At 51.3% G+C, this 23716-nt stretch overlaps 9 protein-coding genes across 9 annotated transcripts; 4 read left to right on the top strand and 5 right to left on the bottom strand.

The window, feature by feature from the left end:
• Nucleotides 1-358: 358 nt before the first annotated feature.
• Nucleotides 359-1061, bottom strand: N7458_001977 (mitochondrial fission 1 protein; the record flags this gene model as incomplete). The annotated part of the gene is made up of 4 exons (XM_056905360.1): nt 359-688; nt 799-892; nt 964-982; nt 1046-1061. The coding sequence occupies 4 exons, from the start codon at nt 1059-1061 to the stop codon at nt 359-361; spliced, it is 459 nt and encodes a 152-aa protein (XP_056769467.1).
• A 309-nt stretch (nt 1062-1370) lies between these two features.
• On the top strand, nt 1371-2076 carry N7458_001976 (kinetochore Spc24 family protein; the record flags this gene model as incomplete). The annotated part of the gene is made up of 3 exons (XM_056905359.1): nt 1371-1397; nt 1448-1845; nt 1899-2076. 3 exons carry the CDS (start codon nt 1371-1373, stop codon nt 2074-2076), a joined length of 603 nt encoding a protein of 200 aa, XP_056769466.1.
• A 152-nt stretch (nt 2077-2228) lies between these two features.
• On the bottom strand, nt 2229-3185 carry N7458_001975 (uncharacterized protein; the record flags this gene model as incomplete). Its single annotated transcript, XM_056905358.1, has 1 exon — nt 2229-3185. One exon carries the CDS (start codon nt 3183-3185, stop codon nt 2229-2231), a length of 957 nt encoding a protein of 318 aa, XP_056769465.1.
• A 179-nt stretch (nt 3186-3364) lies between these two features.
• Nucleotides 3365-4011, top strand: N7458_001974 (med21 domain-containing protein; the record flags this gene model as incomplete). The annotated part of the gene is made up of 2 exons (XM_056905357.1): nt 3365-3406; nt 3466-4011. 2 exons carry the CDS (start codon nt 3365-3367, stop codon nt 4009-4011), a joined length of 588 nt encoding a protein of 195 aa, XP_056769464.1.
• A 1502-nt stretch (nt 4012-5513) lies between these two features.
• Nucleotides 5514-8940, bottom strand: N7458_001973 (DEAD/DEAH box helicase; the record flags this gene model as incomplete). Its single annotated transcript, XM_056905356.1, has 2 exons — nt 5514-8830; nt 8877-8940. 2 exons carry the CDS (start codon nt 8938-8940, stop codon nt 5514-5516), a joined length of 3381 nt encoding a protein of 1126 aa, XP_056769463.1.
• A 1123-nt stretch (nt 8941-10063) lies between these two features.
• On the bottom strand, nt 10064-12417 carry N7458_001972 (1-phosphatidylinositol 4-kinase LSB6; the record flags this gene model as incomplete). Its single annotated transcript, XM_056905355.1, has 2 exons — nt 10064-10882; nt 10939-12417. 2 exons carry the CDS (start codon nt 12415-12417, stop codon nt 10064-10066), a joined length of 2298 nt encoding a protein of 765 aa, XP_056769462.1.
• Nucleotides 12418-14816: 2399 nt separating this feature from the next.
• N7458_001971 (putative GATA transcription factor (AreB)) lies at nt 14817-15822 on the top strand (the record flags this gene model as incomplete). Its single annotated transcript, XM_056905354.1, has 2 exons — nt 14817-15044; nt 15145-15822. 2 exons carry the CDS (start codon nt 14817-14819, stop codon nt 15820-15822), a joined length of 906 nt encoding a protein of 301 aa, XP_056769461.1.
• Nucleotides 15823-19721: 3899 nt separating this feature from the next.
• N7458_001970 (putative quinol monooxygenase) lies at nt 19722-20183 on the top strand (the record flags this gene model as incomplete). The annotated part of the gene is made up of 3 exons (XM_056905353.1): nt 19722-19909; nt 19975-20002; nt 20064-20183. 3 exons carry the CDS (start codon nt 19722-19724, stop codon nt 20181-20183), a joined length of 336 nt encoding a protein of 111 aa, XP_056769460.1.
• A 644-nt stretch (nt 20184-20827) lies between these two features.
• On the bottom strand, nt 20828-22858 carry N7458_001969 (uncharacterized protein; the record flags this gene model as incomplete). Its single annotated transcript, XM_056905352.1, has 8 exons — nt 20828-21312; nt 21374-21491; nt 21548-21563; nt 21619-22198; nt 22257-22361; nt 22423-22555; nt 22627-22698; nt 22778-22858. The coding sequence occupies 8 exons, from the start codon at nt 22856-22858 to the stop codon at nt 20828-20830; spliced, it is 1590 nt and encodes a 529-aa protein (XP_056769459.1).
• Between the last annotated feature and the right edge of the window lie 858 nt (nt 22859-23716).

Raw genomic sequence — 23716 nt, 5'->3', positions numbered from 1 at the left:
CAGATAATCATAGTATATTTGGTTTTATCTTCGTACGATATCCATCGTTAGAGCATAAATCAGAGCTATGTAGCTGTCGCATACGGATGCATCTTCTCGGAACCAAACGTACAGTCATGGGGGAAAAGAAAGTAGTTAGAGACAGGAGAAGTTATGTAAAGAGCCAAGTCAAGTAAACGCCATCAAAAATGCTAAGAAATCAAGCAGGCCTAAAAAAAGCTCCCACATGAACATAATTACAGTTGAAGTGTCCTGAAGACTGCTTAAAAGAGGATCACAACGCAAGGACATGCCCCGTTCGGGCTGTGCCACAGCCCTTGCAGGCATGCAGACCGCGCCAATCGCCAACTTGCAAAGCTCACCGTCTTCTGGCTCCCTTGAAAATCAGACTGCCCACCACTCCTGCGGCCACGGCTAAGCCACCCACGATCGCAATACCCATGAGTCCTTCCTTGGCGACTTTATCGTCGATGAGGGAGCCCAGGCTGGCCGCTTGCAAGTTGGCCGGCTCCTTCTCCAGCAGAAGATCGTTGTATCTGCGGGCTTCTCCGTAGTTGCCCAGCTTGTAGTTGCCCAACGCAAGATAGTATAGGCACTCTCGTCTGCGCTCTGGGGCTCCGCGGAAGATCTCGGACAGGAGGCGGACACCTTCTTGCTGGTCGGAGCGGGTATTCGACTTGATCAGACCCTATGAAAGCGAACCCCGCAAAATGCGGAGAGGCCTGGTCAGCAAAAGAGTGTTTATGTCGAAAGGTCTTGGGCGAACGGCCTCAAGGCCACGGGGATCGGCGACCGTACCCAAGCATAGTTGAACTTCGTTTGGATGCCGACATAGTCGCCTTCCTTCTCGTATTGTGCGCGGAGCACCTGCAGCTCAGCAGGCTTCAGCGGACTGGCCTCATTTCAACAAATCAGTTTCTCGAGTTCAGAGAAGACGGGGATCGTCAGCGGAGGACAACAGACCTTTCCGCATCCGCAGCATCTGTGTGGCGCCAACAAGTCAGTCAAGACGGCCAGGTCACGGAAGGGAGCATAGACAACGCACATGGAAGATTAGACATGGTGGAGAGGTAAATAGTGGGTGGTGTATTAAGGAAATGAGACAAGTCAAGATGGGTTGAGGCGACTCTCAGGTGGGAACGAAGAATCTCGGGGAGGCAGCAGAAAAGGCCGTCACAAGCAGACGTCACTTGCGGAGCGAAGAAGCCAAAACTTGTGGCGGTGCTTTTGCCCGCTGGGCCGCGGTGTGGCGGTTGCGGCAGCAACAATCAAAACACTCCATCCCACCATCACCAGTGACATATCCACACTAGGTTTTTTTTAACGGACCTACCAACGAACAAATCGCACTGGTATACCATACAATCACCATGTTGCTCGACGAGGATCCCGCTACAGTACGCGATCGTAATCAGTCAGGCCGAACCCAAGCTAACCCCTTCCCTAGCTCATCCACCACACCATCGGCAACTTCAACATCCAACCCGACAAACAAGCCGTCACGCGCATCAATGACTCGCTCTCCACCCTCCAACAATCGCGAGACCTACGCATCCGCGAAGCCGAAACATCCCTGCGCAAACTCGCCCGCCATCTCCACTCCTTAACCACCCAGCACGAAGAAGCAGTTGCAGTGCACGATTCCAGCAAACACGCCGCCGAGATCGTGGAACTAGACACCAAGAAGTTCCGCATTGCCAAGGCTGCTTCAGAGCTGGAAATTGAGAGTGAGCGTCTGGAAAGCGAGCTCGAGATGCTCAAGGAGCGACTGGCCGATCTGGAGTCGCAGGGTCTCGAGGGTGACGAGACGACGCGCCGTGAGCGGGAGGCTGATGACGCGACAATGTGAGTTGACGACCTTGCGTGCTAGTTATGAATGGTTTCTAACGAGTTGACAGATTGCGGCTGAAAATCTTCCGCTCTCTGGGCGTCGATATCGAGCCTGATGAGGCGGGCAATTTCAACCGCGCGGTTATTCGGAACAGCCGCAAGGGCGACGTGCATGTCGTCAACATCGATCCGAAGTTTTCCCGGTTCTTCTACGCCAACTACTTCTGGTCAACAATGCAGGGGTAATGGCTGGACTTGTGTGTGCTTCTCAGGCGTTTTATGGAGGATTTCTGTGCGGTGGTTTGGCGGAGTTTATTATACCCCAGATGCTTTGATATTAATGACATGGCAATGCCACTCTTTGTCCTATGTTTAGTTGGACTATTGTACAGTGCAGTCTATGATCTTAGTAGAGCCTGCAGAACCTTCGACTGATCTACACCCGATATAGATCCATCCGGTTGTGCTTCTGGCGGGCCATCTGGGAAGACCCTGTCGACGACATCCAGGAGAGCTTCCTTATCGACCTTTAACGAGTCCACACTCCAGTATTTCACCCATTGGTCCTCGTAGCGGAGTAAACTCTGCTCCACCTGATCCATATCAGGAATATCACTCCCATCCCAGGTCAAAGCGACCTCCTTCGTCACAGAGCCAGACTCGGCCGCACCCGCACCATACCGCGTCTCCACCCCCAAAGGCCCCAACCCTAGCTCTTCAGCGCGGGCATTCCAAAGCGCCTGTTTCAATGTCCCATCCAATTCAACCATCATCCAAACAAGAGGGTACGAGCTCCGCGCCAGCGCGTCCCGTACGCCCTTGGTTGCCTCGCGCGGGCTCACCAGCACGCCTGCAGTCTGGCCCGTGCGCCAACCGACAGGCGCCTGGCGGATTGCACCCTCAAGCTCGCGGACCAGATTAGGCCCGAGCTTAGTCTTGAGTGCCTTGCATTGAACCAACACGCGGAGTGCGCGTTCCCGCTCCCGCTCTGGCAGGTGCCAGGTACCGACAAGGTCGATACCGGCGTCGTCGCGGCCGCCGATGCGGTGCAGGGCTAATGCATAGCGACGGAGGCTTTGGAGGACGGTGTATTCGTAGTGGGTTCCTACGTAGACGGTGCTTGTTGGTGGGAGGGATATGCGCTCGGCGTAGGAAAGGAAGCTGGTGAGGTCGTTGTGGTGTTGGGACGGCGGAGGTGGTGCGGAGGGGAGCTTGAAGATGCGGCGAGTGAATGGTGTCAGGCCATGATGGGTTCGGGATTGGGAGAAGCAGCGACGACACGGGCTTGTTGAATTGAGTGGCTTTGTAAATAGGTCTCTGGCAGCGAGGCCTTGGTGTAGGCGCAAGTGTCGCATCGAGTGGTGTGAAAGTTGAGAAATGTGCGCTTACCGCATTGAACCTTCTCTCCGCATCTGCATCCGCGGCTCGTCTTATCTCAACTTTGTCACTTCAACTTCTCTCTTCTCTATCCTCCTTGCCAAATTCAATTGAAAACCTGCTTCTCTATATTCTCTTTACATCCGAATCAGCCGCCATGGCAGACATCCTGACCCAGCTCCAGACATGCCTTGACCAGGTCAGTCCTCCCAATTCCAACCGATCAGGCCCTAGATTAACACCCTCTCCCACCAACAGCTCGCAACTCAGTTCTACGCCACATTGGGTTACCTCAGCACTTACCACGACAACTCCCCTGCTACTCCACCGCCCGGAATCCCGAGTGCTGCTCCCGCTCTAGCCAAAATGTCCAAGAACACAACCTCCCCACCCGTCCCCGCCTCCATCGCCGCATCAGCAGGAGGAGCCGCAGCAGCCGCTGGCGCCGAACAGTCACCAGTACCTCCACCAACCCAACAACCCGGGACAGAACCCGGAGCCGTCGAAGGCGAAGATCCCAATCTCCTCCCACAACCGGACTCGCCACGCACGTTCGCGGCTCGGCAGCGAGAGCTAGCGCGTGATCTCATTATCAAAGAACAGCAGATTGAGTACCTGATCTCCGTGTTACCAGGCATCGGCGCTTCGGAAGCGGAGCAGGAGGCGAGAATTCGAGAATTGGAGACTCAGTTGCGGGAGGTAGAGAAGGAGCGTGTTGCAAAGGCGGAGGAGTTGAAGCGGTTGAGAGGTAGACTGGAGGATGTGCTTGGTGCTGTATCAGTAGGACTTTATGGGGATCGGTAGGATCATAGTGAACTTGGATGGGCTTCAGATACCCAGAATGGTTTATTCTCTTTATCAAAGGAACGCTGGCTTTATGGAATCATGGTATTGCCGTTATTGTGGTTTCGTTCTACAGATACCAATTGATCATTGGATGCGATTTGCCTGTCATGATCCTCTGATCTGAACTGCTCATACAAAGAAGTGTAGGAAGAAACCCCCCGACCGACGAGCACCACGATCCTCATAAGCCAAACTCCCCAACCTAAGGAAGAACTGCTGGTAGAATCCTATTCAATACATCATCCGCAACATCGACTGGGTCCGGTCCAGTGTAATGCTTGCACCAGAGTCGTTTATACCCAGAAACACAGCTACGCCCATAATCCCTGCAACAATCTCCATCATTGTCTTTTCCATTCTTGCAAATGTCTTTCAAATCTCTATCTCGGGTCCATTCGACCAGCGTGCGGCCGTCAATCTTGATCCCGATGTGGTCGTCTGTAGTACCGCAGAGTGGCCAGCTACCTTCCCAGGTGCAGTCCCTTCCGATATCGAGGAAGTTGCAGGCCAATGCGGGTGCTAGGAGGAGAGCTGTGGTTGCGAGAGTATACAGCTTCATTGTGGAGATTTCTGTTCTTTGGAAATATGGTGGAGGTTTGAATAGATTGAATTCGGTTCAGATGAGTTCGCCCAATCTTTGTTAATTGATGCTCAAGATACGATCAGTTTTCAAGCACCTGAGCTCAACGTCCTCCCACCATTATTTATATTCTGTGTTCCGAGATACAGAAACTTGCTTCCTGCAGGGACTTGGCTGTTCCGATTGTCTCGGAGGCCCCGGGACTAACCTTGGATATATGGTAAGCTGATCAACTTCCATCCCTGTTCCTGGAAGAGCTATGAAGAGTAACTGGAGATTCTGAAATACGCGTATCCATGTAACGTACCAAAGTATCTGCCTAGAGCTGGATGTAATGAAACTCTTGTAGCTGATATAGCAGACTCAGCCTCGAACGCGCCGGGTGTCAGCATGTTTCACAGTTCGAAAACTACAGTTCGTCAGATTCGGCGCTGCCATCATGGGGGAATATGCATTCTTCAAGAGGGTTTCGAGGATTGTAAGATTATCTTCAGTACCTATGATCGCTATCAAATGATGTGGTGTTGCATCGATGCATCCATTCTAAATATGACCTATCTAGTTATCAAATGGCGTGTCACTCTATTTGAAGGGCGCACGCATGTATCGACAGGTGGACCTGCAAAACAAAACTAAGAAGGGGAATGTACTATCTGTGAAAAAGCAGAAAAGAAAACCAAATGCAAGGAATTCCAGCGCCTGAAAGAATATGAATCCGAATATCCTTTTCCCCGGGTATCAATTGAAACCAGAAAACAAAACCCATCCGCCCACCTAAATCGCTAGAATATAAAGCAAGCAGAGTCAAGGCCGTGCCTTGCAGAGGCTCTGAACGTAGAGTCCTCCCAATAGCAGATGATGTTGTGAAGAAATCACAGTCTCACTTGAAAAGGCTGCGGTATTCCCGCATGCGTTGCTCTTGTGCTTCACCCTTGTCAAGCTTGCCACGGTTCATACTCATGTCCGCGAGCTTCTGCTTCTTTCGTGCCAACTCGAGAATCTTTTCCTCGATGCTGTTCTTCATGATGAACTGCATAATTACTACCTCCCGGTGCTGACCCAAGCGGTGTACACGATCAACGGCCTGCGCGACTGCCGCTGGGTTATAATGTGGCTCCATGACAAAGACGCGAGATGCAGACGTCAGATTCAGGCCGACACCGCCGGCACCGATAGTGGCCAGGAGTATAGTGATGTTGTTATCCTTGGCAAAGGCATCGAGTGCCTTGCTGCGGGCCTTCAAGTTCATGGTTCCGTCCAGTCGAGTGAAACAGTCCAGGCCATTCTGCTTCAGAGCGATCTCGATCAAGTCTAGGTGTGAAGTCCAAAGCGAGAAAACCACAGCCTTGATAGGTGGTTCACCAACCAGCGTCTTGCTTTCCGCGGCGATTGACAGTAGATTCTCGATGAGAGCAAGAGTCTTCGTGTGCGGACCCTCATATTCACCCAGAATCTTTCCATTCTTACGCGATTCCTTTTGCTGGATCTGCAATCTGTCAAGACCAGCCGCTGTGACCTCAGAGTACTGCAGTCGGGTCCAGCCACCGCAGACTTGGCACTGAATCTCTGTGTCCGGCTTCGAGTCAAACACGGTCTTCCAGGGGGAGAAACAATCGGGGCAAAGAACGCATAGGCAGGGCAAATAGATAGCCATCGGAGAATTCTTGTCTTGAGCCCCAGTCTCCGTCATCGGCACCTCAATGAGCTTATCGCAGATCTTGCAGGTGTCTCCTGACTGGACCATAAGATCAACATGACGAAGGGCCTTTTTGTCGAATGCGTCTTGGTTCTCGTCCGGTTCACTGTCTTCCAAATCGATGGCATCCTGCACGCTCAATCCCTTGGTTCTCTCCCGGTCTTCGATGTCCAGAAGCTCCTTGCCATGAGCACTGACTTGGCGGAGAATCATCATCGCTTTCAGTACAACGTGGTACATGCGACCGCTGATGGTCTTTCTGCTCTCCTTGGCAATAACACCCATCATGGCATTGGATTCATTGCGGAAGAATTCATGTAGCTGTGCTTCCTTCTCGTTGAATTCCAGTGTGACAATCTTCTCTGTCCGCTCAGGCAGATCAAGCATCTTCTTGACACGACGCAGAGTAAAAGAGTCAATCAAGACTCTCAAACTCGCGAGCGCGTTTGCATTTCCAGTTTTCATGGGGCTGATGACATTATGGGAGAATCTGGCCCGATCGTCGTAAGGAAACAGCCGCAGGAACTTGGTGACCGAGAGGAGATCTTCAAGGCGGTTTTGGATTGGCGTGCCAGTGACGGACCAACGACGCTGCGAGTTGAGGCTCAAAATTGCTTTGGTCTGTTGATTGCCCAGCTCTCGGATGCTGTGGGCCTCGTCCAGAACAATTCGAAACATGTTCATCTTCGCCAAGGGACTGCCACGCTTGGCACCTCTTCCAAGAATCTCGCTGTGAATGGTAGGGTAAGTGGTGATCAACAGGTCTAATTCGGAGAGTGCGTCCAAATCAGTCTTCCGTGAAGCACCATGGAAGACGTAGTATTTCAACGAGTCTGGTTTTATATGCTCATTGATCTGCGAGACCCAATTGGCAATCGTAGAAAGTGGCACAACTAGAAGTGTAGTCCGCGTGTTGCGAACACCTGGAATGCTGCGGACGAGGTGGCGATCGGGCATCTTTCGAGCCCAATCGGTGGCATCGTCAAGCGTAGACAGGACCAACGAGAGGATACTCAAGGTCTTTCCCAGGCCCATTACATCAGCCAGGAGGCCCCCGTAAGTCTGTGCTGGTTCCTCATCACAGATGACCCCACTGATAATGTCCTGGTACTTGGTGCGGCCATTCTGGATGATCTTGCGCCACAGGGAGTTGTGATCCTCCTCTTTGTCACCGTACTTCCGCGGCGCTTCCTTCTCCTTCATGAACCACAGAGCTTGTTTCTGGTGGTCCAAAAGAGGTGTAACGACCGTAGCAGGAGGTTCCAGCTTAGGAATATCCATGCTAACCAATTTGTCGAACATCTTCATCACCGAATCGGTGACCTCCTCGGTGGTGCGCACTTCATAGCGAATGTTGGACACCGGACGATTACCGTTGTTCGCCGCCGCGGCTGCAGCCATGGCACGTCGTTGTTCAGCATGCGGATTGAAGACGGGCACCCCATTTTCCACAAAAACCGGAGTACCCAACCAGACATTGTGCTGACCCAGAAAGTTTCCAACCTTCTCAACGTGCTTTCGCGGTCCGTATATAGTGATGGATGCTCGATAAAGCCCATGAGTCGGCTGCCAGACCTCTTCGCCAGCAACCTTCTTTCGCATGTCTAAGCGGGCGGTAACATCGATTCCCAATGCAGGAGAGTCAAGCAAAGGGCAAAGGGCGATGGAAGTCTTCGCATCAACAGTTGCAAACAGTTTGCCAAAGGGGTCTTTGACGTCGATTCGGTTGTCACCCTTGCGTGCCTCCCGGACCAAATCCAGCTTCATCGATGACCACTGCAACGACTCCGGTCCAAGCACAGGGTTCGCACGGGGCTTGGGAACAAGGTGTGCATTGACCATGGCATTTTCCAGCTTACCATAGCAGATCCGCTGGTTGCTGAGATCGTTCGATCCAGTGACTTGCACATCGTCATCTTCAGCAGCCTTGGGGAGATCCGCAGTCAAGTCCACCACATCAGATGAAGTCGGGGTCGACGTTGAGGTTGAATTTGGCTTAGATTCACCATCCTTCATCCACTGTCCAAGACCATTATCTGCGGGGATCGCAGGCTTGCTCGTCATGTTGCCTGGAGTAACCGTGCCATCCATCTTCATTTTCTTCGCTGGCTGGAACTCGTGTCTGCGCTGTTCGATGTCATAGATATTTTCGATCAGATTGCGTGATCGAGGTCTGGTGTCGTCGCTGTCACTGATCTCATGGTAGTTTCGCTTGGAATCGCTGTCTTCGCCGTCACGTGTGTTTGTAAACTGGACGGTGACTTCCTCATTCAAGGGCTGATTCGATCTGGGGCGCATTATAGGGACTGTTCCTGGGGGTGCGATAGGTGAAATCTGAGAAGTGGCTTCGCGGGGGAGTCGGGATGAAGGTTGTTGTCCGATGCCTAGAGATTGTGAGCTAGCGCATTCAGACGACACCGGGACCTCGGTCGATGAGGGTTGGAGGGATTGCTGAAAGGAGAGTAGCGTCCCGCTGGGTTCCATGGCGATCGCAGAATGGTCTTGGTTGTCAGGTGTGGGTGAAGGGGGGCTTGAAGAGGCCGTTACCATTGCGTTGAACCTGCTTTTTATAACCCTTGGGGTTAAGAAGCATGGCCGCGTGTGGCTCCATGATGGCGCGGCTGAGATGGATATAGGTAGCAAGAGTCTCGGAGGGTAGTCGTAGGGATCGAGGAAGGAGGAAGAGGAAAGAAGAGAGTCGACGAATAAAAACTCGTCGCCGAGGCTGAGGCTCATCAAGACCGAGAAGTGTGCAGGTGACCGAAAGAAACGAGGGGCGCGGTCCCGTCGCGAATTTCACGCAGGCCTCACGACATTTGATGATGGGATAAGAGGAGTGAGCCCGAGTTCGATCACCAGCAACGGCCCGCGCTGCCCTCAGTCTGAAAAGTAGGGCGTCGCTTCGAGGTTGGCAGTGAAAGAGGTTCGAGGTTTGGCAGGAAAGTGAACATGACCTCACTCGAGTTGCTTAACTCGGAAGATCCCGCCGATAAGGATGGGGCTTATCGAGGGCAGTCAAGGGAGCCGCAGATACCAAATCCAGCCTCGCTGTGCCACTTCACGATAATCCTGGTTTCCTTCTCTGAATATGGATCATGGTTTGGTATGTTTTTTTTTCTTTTTGGATTGGATCGGGTCAACGTTCAATCAGACCAAAGATCTCGAAAGCCCGGAGAGGGCCAGAAAACATCCTAGCGTAGAAAGAAAGCGGCGTGAATGAGGGGCAGTCACCATATCTTCAGACCGAGCTAGACAAGACCGCTACTGTAGCCATATCTCTGGTTTGACAATGTGATTATTGCGAGTTGAGATACAGACACACAAATAACTATCGGACGATGGTATCATTGAATTAATTCTCGTCATATATGCTACATGAGGCGCTCAGTCAAATGCGCCGCAACCCAACCCGAACAGCCAGAGACGGTCTATATACAACACAAATTCCCCAATCATGAGCATGGCGTGCGAAAATTATCTGTGAAGTAGCAGAGCGAGATGTCTCTATCAAGATACACCTGCAATGCGACCCCGGCAAGACAAGAAAGGAAGAAGAAAAACGAACTGTTGCCGGAGATCCTGCGATGCCCTGACAAAGCACCGAGAAAAGAACGCTAAACGAAGAATTTGCGGATTAAATAGTTGAGTGAAAATGCAACGACACTTAAAAAGGGAGGAATACTGGGAAGGATGGTGGGGGAGAAACAAAACAAGGCGGCGCAAAGGAGAGTCTCTTAGCACCAAGTGAAGACCGGGTTCTTGCTCTTGACGGCTTCCAAGCGCTCCACAATGACTTTGCGCTGGTTGCCTTCCATGCCCTCAGCGGCGGCATATCCAAGGTCACCCTCGAGATCATCACTGCCAAAGGTATTGACGTGAGGTACACGGAAAGACACAGAGCCGCCGTGTTTACGGTTTTTGGTAGGTCGAGGAGGTAACGAGGGCCATCCGTCCAGAGATCTAGCGTAAGCGCCATCTCCAGTTCGGCGAGCAAAGTCGCCATCGTTCAAGGTCGCAGGACTGCCTACCGAGTCTCGGTCTGGTTGGCCGCGGTTGAGTTCAAAGCGGTTCGGGTTGGGGAGATCAGTCGGGGCTGAGTCTAAACCGAGAAGGTCATGGTTGTTCTCGGCATTGGAAGAAATTCCGGCGCCAATGTCCATTTCTTCCTCTTCGTCATAATCGTAATTCGTGGCTTGGCGTCTCTGTGCATCCATAGATGGAGCTCGCATCGGAATGGCAACAGGCACATCGACCAAGTCATCCCACACACAAACCCGAGTTCTTCGGGTCAGCTCAAGCGGGCCGTGATCCGGTTGCTTCAAGGTCTCGACAACATTCCAGGCCTGGCCCTTCATAACTGCAATTTGACGCGCAAACATGCCTTCCTTGAAGTCATCGTCTTGAGCGAACACCTGGCGCAGAGCCATCTGTGTTCCGCTCCACCATGCAGTAGACGTCAACAGTGGGAGGAAATGGTCACGGGTCTTTTGCGAGAATGGCTGGCCAATCAAGGAAACCGGCAGGAAGAGCCATCCGAATGGGAAGCTTCGCCACTATCATTTGGGTCAGTGTCATGGAGCATAAGGTGCAGGCAGAGAGAAAAACTTACGGCATCCGGATGTTTCCATGGCCATGAAAGACTGTTGTCAATAGCACCCACTTGGATGGAAGCCTGCTGCTCAGATGAGGCCAAGGGAGTCCCCGTGCGACTCACTGCCATCATCGTCTCCTGGCGCCTGTATGGGTGCGAACCGTCTGAATTCACGGAGACCGGTCGAGGCGGAGGCATAAGCTCATCCTCGTCGTGTTTGGGTACAGGCTCAGTGTTCTTTGGGGGTTCCGCCACAATCGAAACCTGTTCAGTACCCCAGTCGATCTTGACCATCCAATTATCAAGACCACGGTCCGTATTGCGCATTATATAGTCCAGAATGACCAGCTTTTCCAACTCTTCACGGAATGACTGCTTCAAGTTTTCGGTCCAGTTGAACCGCCGCTCGCGGCTTTCGTCGCGTGGGTTTGGCGATGGCATATAACCGTGTTCGTCCTCATCTTCATCGTCGGATTGCGCGCCTGACGGACGGCATGCCTCGTTCCATGGGCGCTTTTTGCGCTTCGGCGCATCTTGGGCACGGAAACCCGTGTTGGTTTGGTCAGGCCAAGGATGTTCGCGAAGGAAAATGTTGGCATCCTTGTATCCTTTTAGGAATACCTGGAAGCTACCCGGCTTTGGAGGTAACGTTTTCTTTCCCTTCCATGCCTTGCGCCGTTCCCAAAAGTCGTAAAAGAAGGATTTGGAGGACAGATAGACGATATCGGTATAAGGGACCATGTTTGTTCGAAGGCGGGCATCGAGGACGTAAGCGGCGGCTTCGGAGACGTACGAAAGATTGGGAATGAGGCAGGCTCGACCGAAGAAACAAGGGAACAGGTTTCGGTGAACCCATTTGGTCCATTTGGGGTTTCGCGAGGCATATGGCTCCTCATCCTTGGGTTTGAACACGCCAACGACTTTGCCTTCGGGATTCCGGGCAAAATAGCTGCCTGAACTACCTTGAGCAATCATCCGGGGGTGAACGTCCATCTCAATTGCCAGCCGCACACTCTCGATAATTTCCTCGAACTCGGCCCGGGCCTTTCGCTGCTGGCCCTCAAATGCATCCGATTCCAGGTCTTCTGAGGTCACCGGTCGAACGCCAGGAGGAGCCTGGAAGACCGAGTGGTAGATCTCGAGCTTTTCCTCCTCGAAGGTCTTGCCCTTGACGCGGTTGATCTTGAACTTGGAAGCAATCTCGTCCGCCCACCGTTCCAGACGCGCATTGATAGCCTTGATATCGACACCGGAATTGCGACGGCCACGCCGTTGATATTGACTGTGTCTGCGTCGATGACCGGGGGGCGTGGAGAGACCGGACGCCTGCATCTGGGCTCGGGAGGAGATGGGGGCATAACGAGGGGCGGAGGCCGAGATTGTCGAGGAAGCGACAGCGATCTCATCGTCTTCCGAGTCGTCATGGAGGTAGCCGCGTTCCTCCTCCTCCTGAGCGAGGCGAGCGTAGCCCGACGTGGCAGGGCGGTTTTTCGGCATCGTGAAGGAGAAGAAGTGGCGGCTTCAGAGGAAGGGAACAAACGAGCCCAAGTTAATAGAGATGATTTGCGAAGAAACGAATGACACAAAAAAGAAACTTAATCCATCACGCGGAGGTGATTTTGGTGGAAAGGGACACGAAGAATCGAAGGTTAAGGACAAGGCAGTGAAATTAGCTGGCAGATCCGTCATGGACGATTTCGGTATTATTCTGGCCAGCCAGACGGGGCTAAGGCAGGGGGGGCTACGTTATTATACGTGTATTTTACACATTATTTACGTAGCGGTGTCAATATATCCGGCAGAACGAAACCACTCCGATAGACCAACGCTGGAAGTATGGGGAATTGCAGGGTCTTCGTGACGGGCGGAGGGTCGCAGACAGTAATGACCATACGCACCGCCACAGCTGGCGGGATCCACTCGACCCCCCTAATCCACCCACGCAGAACCAGACAAAAGGGGGTTGCATATGTACCGTACAGTACGGAGTACTCCTCTATGCACGAATATGCTCGAGCACGATTCGCTCCATACATCAGTATTCAGTATTGCTATTGCGGGTTCTCTGCATTGGTTGAACTGATCTCTCCCACGAGGGTGCATAACACTAAGATGTGGAAACCGTGTTTGCCAAAGAATTCATACCTCCGTTTGACGTGTACTATGAGCACTGGATAGATGTCTATAACTATCACTTGGTCTAACATACCTAATCACCGGTAGCTCAAAAAACAAAATGGTCTTCACTCTAACTAGCTATGCAACCCAATCGACAAGACTGAACGTGGGCAAAATGAAAGTACTGTATCTTGTACAGTATTCACCTTCGATAGGTAGGCCCGGAGCGTAGCATGGCTGAAGTTATTGAACTGTGGGCATATGATTAAAGAGGCCGGACTTAGAGACATCTTTCATACATTCCAGCTAGTTGAAAATGGAGATCCGACACCCGATGAATAGAACATGCCAACGGTCGTCGTGTAATTATGAGCCTTGTCCAGTCCGTGCCAAGTATGCGGCAACGCGATAAGTGATAATTTCGATACGCCCAGCGCGATAATAACAATCGGCTGGATAAGATCCGTCTTGGGTTCTTGCTTCTTTGCATCTCTCCATCCCGCTAATCGCATTTCTTCGCAATTCCATTCTCGATCGGATTTGAATGTCAACGGGGATCTGACCTGAAGGCCCAGTCACTCTTTTGGTTGCTTTCTGGTTTCGGCTTGGTTTTTCTTCGGAAGCCTCACGTTATCATTGGTCGCTGGCAAACGGTCATCGTCACCGACGACTCAGCGGGCATCTCACTTTGTCAGCGATATATATTCCCAGTCCCTCACGATCAATTGGGCTTGTGCTGCAGAATCAGTAGCAGAGGAGAGTTATATATACCTGGTTGACAGCCTCGTGCATCACGCGCATCACACGCCGGACCCCTCGCCGGTCCTCGTCGTTTCCTCCGTCCCCAACCCCCTTGTCCTTCAATTCGGTCGCCCGTGGCCGAATTTCGATCGATTGCCCATCCTCACCCTCCATTGTGGCTTCCATCCTCTTCCCGGCGTCGCCCATCGACCCGGCTCTCAAACCTGCCTCGTCCGCGCACCAGACCCCCGAGCTTTCCCGCTACGACTCCCCATCGGTTGATCCTTCCATTCCACGCCCACCCTCTACCGACGACGACGTCCCTAGGCGCTTCTCTCCCATTCTGCCTGAGCTGAGCAGTACTGGCAAGTTTCCTGGCTCTGACTACCGTGATAACTTCCCCGGATCGGTCTCCCTGAGCGCCTCCCTTCCTGGATTGGCAGCACTTGCGTCGGTCGCGTCCGCTCCTACTTCCAACCTACGGTACGTTTGCACACAGTCGAATGGAATCGAACCTCTCCGGTGGAGGATACGTTATCTTTCTCACTTCGAGCTGCTGGCTCCTCGCGTCGGCAGGAAGTGTATTCAACGGGCGAACTGGACATACATAGGTTGGCTAACCAGTTTTTTCAGTGAATCGTTCGACGCGAATGCGCACATGGCGAACATAAGCTACGCGAGCACAGCACCTGCGGCTACGACTGGTGGGCAGGGTAACAATCCGGTAAGTGGCATCATAAATGGTTCTATATTTGCGTTCATCTTCCCCCATCATATCACGTCCCTCGTTTTCCCTCCCTATCGCTATCGTTTATCTCGGTGTGCACGATTTTCACCTTATCGCTGGGGCTTATCTACGCAACCGGATGTTATCGGCGCGGGTTATCAGCGACTCGCTGGGGCTTGGCACCACCCGATCCGTGCGCCTCTGCAATCGCCAATCCTTATCGAGCCCATCAAATCTCTCCCCAATCTTATCTTCAGCACTATCCTCCCAACTCCTGTTCCCCCTCTTCCTCTGTTACTTCTCTCACGCCATGGCGACCACATTGACTGACGACAAGCGACCTCAATTACAGCCCGTCTGCCAGAACTGTGGCACCTCCACCACACCCCTGTGGCGTCGCGACGAGTTGGGCTCCGTTCTTTGCAACGCCTGCGGACTGTTTCTAAAGCTGCACGGGCGACCTCGTCCGATAAGCCTGAAGACCGATGTGATCAAAAGTCGCAATCGCGTCAAGACCGGCCAGGGTCCCAAGCGCAAGGTGAGTCCTCGCGACGAGGAAAATTTTTCGCTCCCCCTTCATCCCCGTCCACCGCGATAAGAAATTTCTCACCGTACTAACCGTTGCCATCCTCTCCCAGTCTGGCGGCCCTATCGATGCCAATGGCCTGGCTGGGGCAACTGAGGCTGGGACTCCTCTTGGTTCCCATGCCTACCGTCGCGCTTCGCGTAAGATGTCCCCAGGTCACTCGGATCGCTCGAATTCCCCTTTGTCGCGCACGGAGACTCCCGGCTTCGGGTCGATGCAGGGCCACAACTCGAACATCGCGCCCCAACACATGTTCGACCAGGTCACTGCTGGTCGTGATAGTGGATTGGGCTCTTCGAGCCTTCCTTCCCTTCCTCTGCGACAGCCCTCTCCCTCTGCCGTCGATCGTCAACTCGAGTCTCCTCAGACATATGAAAGCCTGCTGGCCCTGAACACTTCCCTCAAGACTCGGGTTAGTGAGCTGGACTTGATCAACGAGCTATTCCGCGGTCGAGTTGCCGAACTTGAGCAGAGCGACGCCAGCGCGCGTCGCTCGGAAATGATTGCGCGGGACTCTGAAGCTCGCCTGCGCCGTACGCTTGAGGAAACCCAGCGCCGTGAGGAAGATCTGAAGCGTCACGTCGCCGAACTCGAGCGTCAGGTCGGCTCCAGCGGCTCTCTTGATGTGGATAGCTCAGAACCCTCCGCCAAGCGAATTCGCCTCTCCGATATGGTAGAGCAGTCTCCTGAGGAGTCTCCAGCACCACCCAAGTCTCCCAGGAGCAACTAAGCTCGTTTTACAATCCCCCGGCCATCACACAGCGCTATATCTTCCTCTCCCCTGTTCTGTGTTTCTGAGCCCATCCCGCGATTGCTGGAATGTCCGATTTTCCCTGGTCCTTTTGATACCCTTCCCGACTCTTTTCATCGGCTGGAATTTTCAACACACAAAAAGCTAATTCTCGCGCGTTGTTCCTTCCTTTCTTTTCTTCCCTGGTTCACCGGATGTTTCGCAAAAGGTCTTGTTTTAATTTGCTGTTTGCGGGTTTTGTACGAAAATCTCCAGTATGTTTTAATGGTATTGTTCGCTTCTTTTCTTTCTCCTCTCACACGTCTGACGAGGCCAGGGGATGTGGAAGGTCGGCCAGGCTACACGCGGTGGAACTATGAGAAAAATGAATTTCTTAGTAGGCCACTTTCTAAATACCTAGGGGGATGTTCTCTGTTATTGTTTGCTTCTCTTCAGGCTAGCTGGTCTGCAATTTTTGATCGTATGTCTTTCTTGGTGCTGAGGGTCCTGGTTTCTGGTTCGTTTCTTCCATAGAATATCAATATGGGTTCTCTTCGGTGTTGATGAGCACAGCAGCTCGGGTTATGTTTCCAATCAATTTTACTTTTTCTATAGTTTCTCTTTCGTCTTATCCTTCTACTATCCGCTTATCCGTCTGGAGTCGTAATGACATCGACGCAGATCCCTGATCTGAGTCCAAAGCTAACGCTGATTAGGAATATATATTGGCAAATTGCCCGCTATTTAGTTTAAGAGACAGACAGATGGAGAGATGGAGTGCTGTTGGTACTTCCATGTTCATTTACAGACGATAGTCCCATTCTATCCCCCCGATGCCCATAAGCTTCTGCTACCCTAGCTTTCAACTCGTTTTGTAGCTTTGGCGGTGACCGTTGTTGACGTAGATGGGCTAGCTAATAAGTAGATGTCAAAAGAGAAAAGAGTAGAAAATAAAAACAAAAGAAATAACTCCGAATAGGGGAATCGAACCCCTGGCTGCCGTGTGAGAGACGGCGATGTTAGCCACTACACCAATTCGGAAGGTACAACCGAGGAATACCACTAGGTTACCCTCGCTGGTTGTTGTAGACTGGGCCAATTTTGGCTATATGAGCCAGAACTAGGGATATAGGTTTTCTCGCTGAACTGGAGGGCCGTAAACTAGTCTTATTTAATTTCCAGAGAGAAACGCCAGTTCCTTTCTATGCTGTAGTTCCCCCATCTATGCCAGAATCTCTTAGTTTCCGGATTAGAGCCGAGAGATGTGGATTTTTTTCGGTTTGGAAGCTGTAAAAGTAGCTACATGACCTAACGTTTGGGAACACAGGCCGCACGGTGTATTAGCTCTTGATGATTGACTAAGATGCTCGATATAGATTTTGCTTGTATGGTGGATTCTAGCCCAGATGAGAGGTTTACTTGGGTGCGCTGTGTTGTCGGTTCTAGGGCGACCCGATGTGGACTCGGGGTTTTGGTATAATTCTGTTAATTATAAGCTTGGTCCTCCGAATCTGTTGTATGTCCCCTGGGCCGATTTAAAATGACTTTATTGTATATCCGTGAGCCATTGTTGACCTAGGGGAATACTCTGGGTATTGGGCTGCTGTATACTTCGGTAGTCGGTTATTAATAGTCTCCGTTCAGCCACACGATGAACAGCTCCCCAATAGGAGCTCACAAGACTTTAAGGATTCTGGGTCCTCTGGTTGGTAGTCGTCCGAGCTGTGACGGCACATTGCTTGTGTAGGGTAAGTAGCTGGTTTGGTGAATCTTTGTCCTCTCGGCTGGTATGATGGGGCAGGTCTTTCCTTTGTGACCTAGTTTGCGAGGGCGTTCGAACCAAGTGTGGACTTCCCAAACCTTTACTCGGGTTTTCACTTCCCTCTCTCGGCCCATCGGCGCTCTTTGAATATGATTGGAGTGGCATGGTGTCTTTCATACAGGACATGGGTAATGCCGTCTGTGACGCGATAGGTGGCGGCCATACCTTCCTTCCTATTTGACGCGTCACTCTGTTTTTCTGCACTCGGTGTACATGGGGAGATGGGGATTGGGACCTCATGGTATTTGCATATTGTACGACGTTGACCTAGGTTGACGAGTTCTACAAGTTCCATGTCCCCACTAACGTCAACTGGCAGCAGGGATATATATACTTCCATGGTAACGGATGAAGTCTGTCTATCCACGAACCCTATGTAGACTCACAGTCCACTACTACAAAATAAACCAATATACACACAACACCAAACCTACGAGAACTATGGAAACAAAACAGACCATATGAAGCTACCAAAAAGCTTCAGCATAAGTGGCAGTAAAGAACCGCGGGTGGACCAAGTCCGAGTTCGCGCCGGAGCATTCACATATCCATAGCCATGGATGGAGACTAGGAAGAGAGTGGCGAACCTTATAATTACAAATTATTGAGCCCGTAAGCAAAAGAAAAGGCATAGGAAGATAATCTATACTAGAGGACCTGCCAGACTCCTTCATGCACAACCCTAATGGATCGACCATATCGTTCTGGTTCATATTGACAAAATCTTTGCGGTCAACAACAACCAGCGAGGATAACCTAGTGGTATCATCGGTTGTACATTCCGAATTGGTGTAGTGGCTAACATCGCCGTCTCTCACACGGCAGCCAGGGGTTCGATTCCCCTATTCGGAGTAATTTTTTTGTTTTTGATGTTTTTTTGCCCTATACCCAAGACTTGGTACGGTAAATGGTCGTAGAAATAAGTCACAGTAGTAGTTTTGTAGTAGTTTATCATGACTGGGGATCGTGAGGAATGCGCGCAATAGCTATTTCACTGGAAAATCGTTACGAGTAGGTAGACAACCTTGATAGCGCCTAACCGCTGGAAGATCGCTGATTACGGAAGCATAGGTTGGGCTACCTAGGTTTTAGGCAGAATCAAGACCATAATGCCAAAAATCGGCAACTCGTTAACAACCAGCGAGGATAGCCTAGTGGTATCGTGGGTTGCACCTTCCGAATTGGTGTAGTGGCTAACATCGCCGTCTCTCACACGGCAGCCAGGGGTTCGATTCCCCTATTCGGAGTTTTCTCTTTTGTTTTTGACATTTTTTTCTACGCCGGAGGATTCACCGAGGCAGCCAATCGCCACTACTAGTTATATTGCCAACACTTATTAATAGTTGGTGGGAACCTAGAGGGAGACAGACCTCTGGAGGTTTATAGTAGTCAGCAAGGTGTACCAAGCTAACGCTCCGTATACGGAAGAAAAATGTACACCATAGAGAGAGACAAAATTATAGAGCTAGTGGGCATTTCTAAAAGTCCGAGAAGAGACCGCGCAGCTGGGATCAAGCGAGGAACATTCAGTCGCCCTCCATCCTGCTAGTGTAGGTGCCGTTGACGACAACTCGATATTTTGCCATCGGACTATGATAGCAGACTGATCTTTGCATGATCGGGCAAGTACTATGCATTATGAACTTGATAAATTCCGGAGGACCACCAGGTACTTTCTCATAGCTAATATTCAAGTAAAATATTTGCCTTCCCGCACGCTCATCAAGCAGGGCGCAAGACGGGGACGTAGGCTTGCGGTTATTTCTTTGTTCTCTCAGCAAGCCGTCAAACTGCCCGTCCAATCACGATCCCAACTCTGTTGCCGTACTACCGGCCCATGCCTAAACATGCACAGCCGAATTATTTGGGTCGGGTTTTGTACAAAGCACAAAGGCCGAATTACGAAGTAATCCTACCACAATCACCTCGGTGATGGTTTTTCTTTGTTAACTGCCCCGCGAGGTCAGAACCAGCAAATATGAGTCATGTACTTATATAGTCCATCGACGACTCGTAAACCTCTCAGTGATTAGCCTTCATCTACTTACATCCAGAAATCCACCGCTGCGTTGACAACATGGATTATACAGTCAAAACTGGATTCCATATACAAGTCTCACTCTTCATTGCACCCGAGAAATTGGAAACGTTCTTTGCCGCGTTCAAGCCAGTCTATGATAAAACTATAGCGGAACCTGAGTGTATTGCTCTGGATGTCTTTCAGCCCCCCGATGACCCTGGCCATATACTTCTGGCTGAGACTTGGTGAGTCAGGATTGTCACAAACACGAGTCTCCTCTCATGATTTATAAATTAACATATTCGTCTAGGGATGCCGACATGGATTGGTTCTTAAAGGTATTTACATCATCGGTTGACCTCTCACGGTATTTTTGCATGGAGTTAACGAGAAAAACAGAAGAGAGCTAGTAGAGAGGATTTCAAGGAGTATTTTGCGATCATCGAGCCTCTATTTGTCAAGCCTCGGGAAGTGAAGATCTTCAATCGACTTCTAGAGTTTCGCAAGCTTGAGCAATGACCGAAACATTTGCAAGATGAGGGCTGATAGATTGAGTGTTTAGTAAATGAGGAGCGGGAATGACCGGCTTTGCACTAGTCGGTGGAATAAGTTATCTGTATTGTCCTAACCCACGATGTCTAATACAAGTCGCGTATGTTATCTCGCTTTCCGGAATCTCAAGGTGATGGTCGTGCTCCTGCTCCTGAGTCCAACATCGGGAAATCTCATTACTGAGTCAAACTGTATATCAGCACTTCTATCAGCAACAGCAGCATAACTGGAGTAATTCTTAAGGAAATTTTAACGAGAAAGTTTAAAACAATCGCATTAGTGTATTGCCATAAGTCTGAATACAATGTACCACAATGTACCCACTATCGTCAACAAACAAAGAAATGAGACCGAGAGACAAAACAAAGAAGATGCAAGGTGTATCAAGTCTACATATAACAGATCACGAAACAAGGCATCGATGCACAGGATGTATGAGAAAGCTCTAGCGTCGACGCTAGGCCGCGAAGGTTGACCAGCAATGATGGATAATGAGATTGCCAGTCCGAGAAATAAGAAAACCTCAGAAATGAGAGCCAGGCACTGATGGTGCTGTCTGTCAGTGCTTTAGCACTGACAATTTTAGTTGAAAAGGAAAACATAAACATTGTCTATGCGAGCCGGTGGTTGGTCTTTTTCCGCACTACATTGTGGATCTGCCTCTCGCGGAAGATACTCCACAAACAAACGCCGATTCCAGCAAGACCGGAGAAAAAGGTCAGATAATAGGCGGAGCGGTAGCAGACCAGGCCATCGGGACACTCGCGGTCACCCTCGTGGCCAATGACGGAGTGCCGGTCGTAGACGGTGCCGTATAGAATATTGAAGACATTTCCACTGAAGACAGGGGCCAGGGTCATGACGCCCCAGTTCTGGGAAAGGCCGCCAATGCCGAAGGTGTGGGCGGTCAAGGAAGGGAAGACACCAAACAAGAATCCGTAGGCGACACCGGTAAAGGCGGAGACAACAACAAGCGTGTTCGGGTTAGAGATGGAGGAGCCGGCGAGTTGGGTTAGAGTGAAGACGACGGCTGAGATTAGAAGGCACCAGAAGCGGGACATGTTTAGTTTCTTGACGAGAATGTCCGAACCGATACCTTGTAGGAGACAAGAAAGGTTAGCACGTGCGAATAAGCTTGAGCTTTGAGAATTACATACCACTGAAAAGACGGCCGAGGAAGTTACAGAATGAGAGGATCGAGACATGCATAACCTGTCGCTGTTGGATGAATTTGGAAGTAGCACTGTCGTCGTAGTAGAGCCATAGGGCTTTGGCCTGGAGGAGGGGTTAGGATTTGGAAGAAGCGGGTTAGGATAGAAGAAAGATCTTACGCTGTTGCCAATATTGCTGCAATAATCGTCAGTGAATGAGACAAGAGATCGATGGAAGCTTTACGACTTACTTGATAGTCATCAATCCGATTCCAGATAACAGAGCCATGGTCAGGAACAGCTGCCAAAATTCAACATGGCGCAACATCGTCAACCCACGAATATCCGGGTGGTGCGCCTCCAGGGCTACATCGCCCAGGAACTCATCATCCAGCGTGTCGAAAGATGGTCTGCCGTCGGGCTTAGACACAAGCGAGGAAGTTTCATCAGTATCAGCACCATAAGCTCGGTGAGCTGACACAGTAGACTGGGTGCGCGCATGTGCTAATCGCTCATGATCGAATGCAGTGGAATTGTGCTCATCGGAGTTCTCAGGCACATTGCTTGGTCGGCGCATCCGCTGAGATTGGCCAAGGTCACTAGGAGCATGGTGAGGAAGAGACGCGTAGGACTCGACAGGGAAGATTCGAAGGAGTGGGATCGAGCAGAAAGAGAGGGTAGACGTTCCAAGCGCCAATAGAAAGAGGAAGCGACTGGTGTCATCCTTGAAGATGAACGTGGAAACATTAGACCAGAACAGCGCACTCAGCCCAAAGGCAGCCAAGGGAAATGCGGTTGCTGTGCCGCGATGATCGGGGAAATTTGAGGCAGCTGCAAGGGACGCAAATTAGCTTCGAGTCTTAGTCTGGAGGAGCATGCGCGGAGATACCTGTCTTGATGGCACCGCCAAAGGCAGAGCAGCCACCGGTTCCTGTCAAGAAAGCAAAAAAGCACAGGAAGATGATTGGTACCGATCCCTCTCCCGATTGATACGCTGCAGAGAGAGGTCAGCAAGGCCATTCTCGATCCATGTGTTCGTTCCAAGCCTCGCATACCTAAATAGATTGGGTAGTATCCCAAGGCCAACAAGACCGAACCGACCAGGGTGATCAGTCGTGGACCACGAGCGTCCGTCAACAATCCCATTGGGATGCCCATCGAATACATGCCCAGATTTCCCGCTGCACCCTGCCAAGCTGTCAACATTGGATCAACATTGGAGTTCCGCCGCTCCAAATTCTCTGGGTCACACGACTCACGATCAAATTACTCTCGGTCGACGAGAGCTTCATGCGATGCGCAAACTGGGGCGCCCATGCTGAGTATGCATACTGTAGCACCACGACGGGTCAGTTTTCGGCCATCGCGCCGGGAATTGGGATAGCTAAGAGCTGGCTGGGAATCACGAACATTGGTTCCGCAGGACAGAGCTACCAGCGTGCCTGCAACCACCGAGATCGCCCGGGCGGCCTTATGATGAGAGCCGGTCATGTTTGCGGTATTCTAGAGCGAGTCCTGTGTTCTCGGAAAGTCGTCCCGCAATCGTGCGTTGTACAGACTACGGAGAGGGATGCGATTGCGTCAACGCGTGTTATCGGGGAAGCTGACAATTGGATTCAGGAAGTTGGACTGGGAGGGGGAGAATGAGAGGACAAGAGGAGGAACATCGGACTCGACAAAAGAGGGACGCCAGTGGAACACAGCGACGAGCAAGAGCAAGAGCAAGAGCAAGTGAAATGAAGCGAAGCGAGAGCGTTCGACGTTGGGGAAGTTCCGGGAGCGTCGTAACCGGCCTACGAGGAGGCCACGATAACGGGAAGAGAGACAGCGCGCTCCACCGGCTGAACGGCTCCGACATCATGCCAAGCCTTTTCCCGGTGGACTCCCATGCCCGCATCGGTTCTTGTCACGCGCGGCTCTTCGAGTTAAGGCTGTCGCTGCAGATGATCGCTGTGTGTGGAACGAGGACTGGCTGACGAGAAACCTTATTCTTTTGGGGGTAGACAAGGGGGCTCTACTTCCCCAATCACTGTTCTCTCTTAGGCTCGTCTCCAGCAGTACTCCGTGGTCGCTGTGTGGTGGCGCTCCGCTGGGAAATACTTTAGGTAATACATATGTGAATATGTCCCCCCGGCCGAGGGGCATTCATCAACTCTATAGCCGAAACAGAGCACAGAGAGATGCCTGGAGCTAAATGGGTTTTCTTCTTGGTGCTGGATGTCACAGTACAGTAAACGGAGGTATGAGCACCCGCGAGACGAGCATAGGTTGGTGCTTGTTATGCACCGCAAGTATATAATTTCCACTGTTTCCACATTCTGGTTCAAACCCCATAAATTCTGTCTATGA

The sequence above is a fragment of the Penicillium daleae genome (assembly GCF_028827525.1).
Source record: "Penicillium daleae strain IBT 16125 chromosome Unknown utg000002l_segment0_segment0, whole genome shotgun sequence".
Taxonomy (NCBI): domain Eukaryota; kingdom Fungi; phylum Ascomycota; class Eurotiomycetes; order Eurotiales; family Aspergillaceae; genus Penicillium; species Penicillium daleae.
Note: the sequence above shows the minus strand (reverse complement) of the source record. Positions and strands in the feature narration are given on the sequence as shown.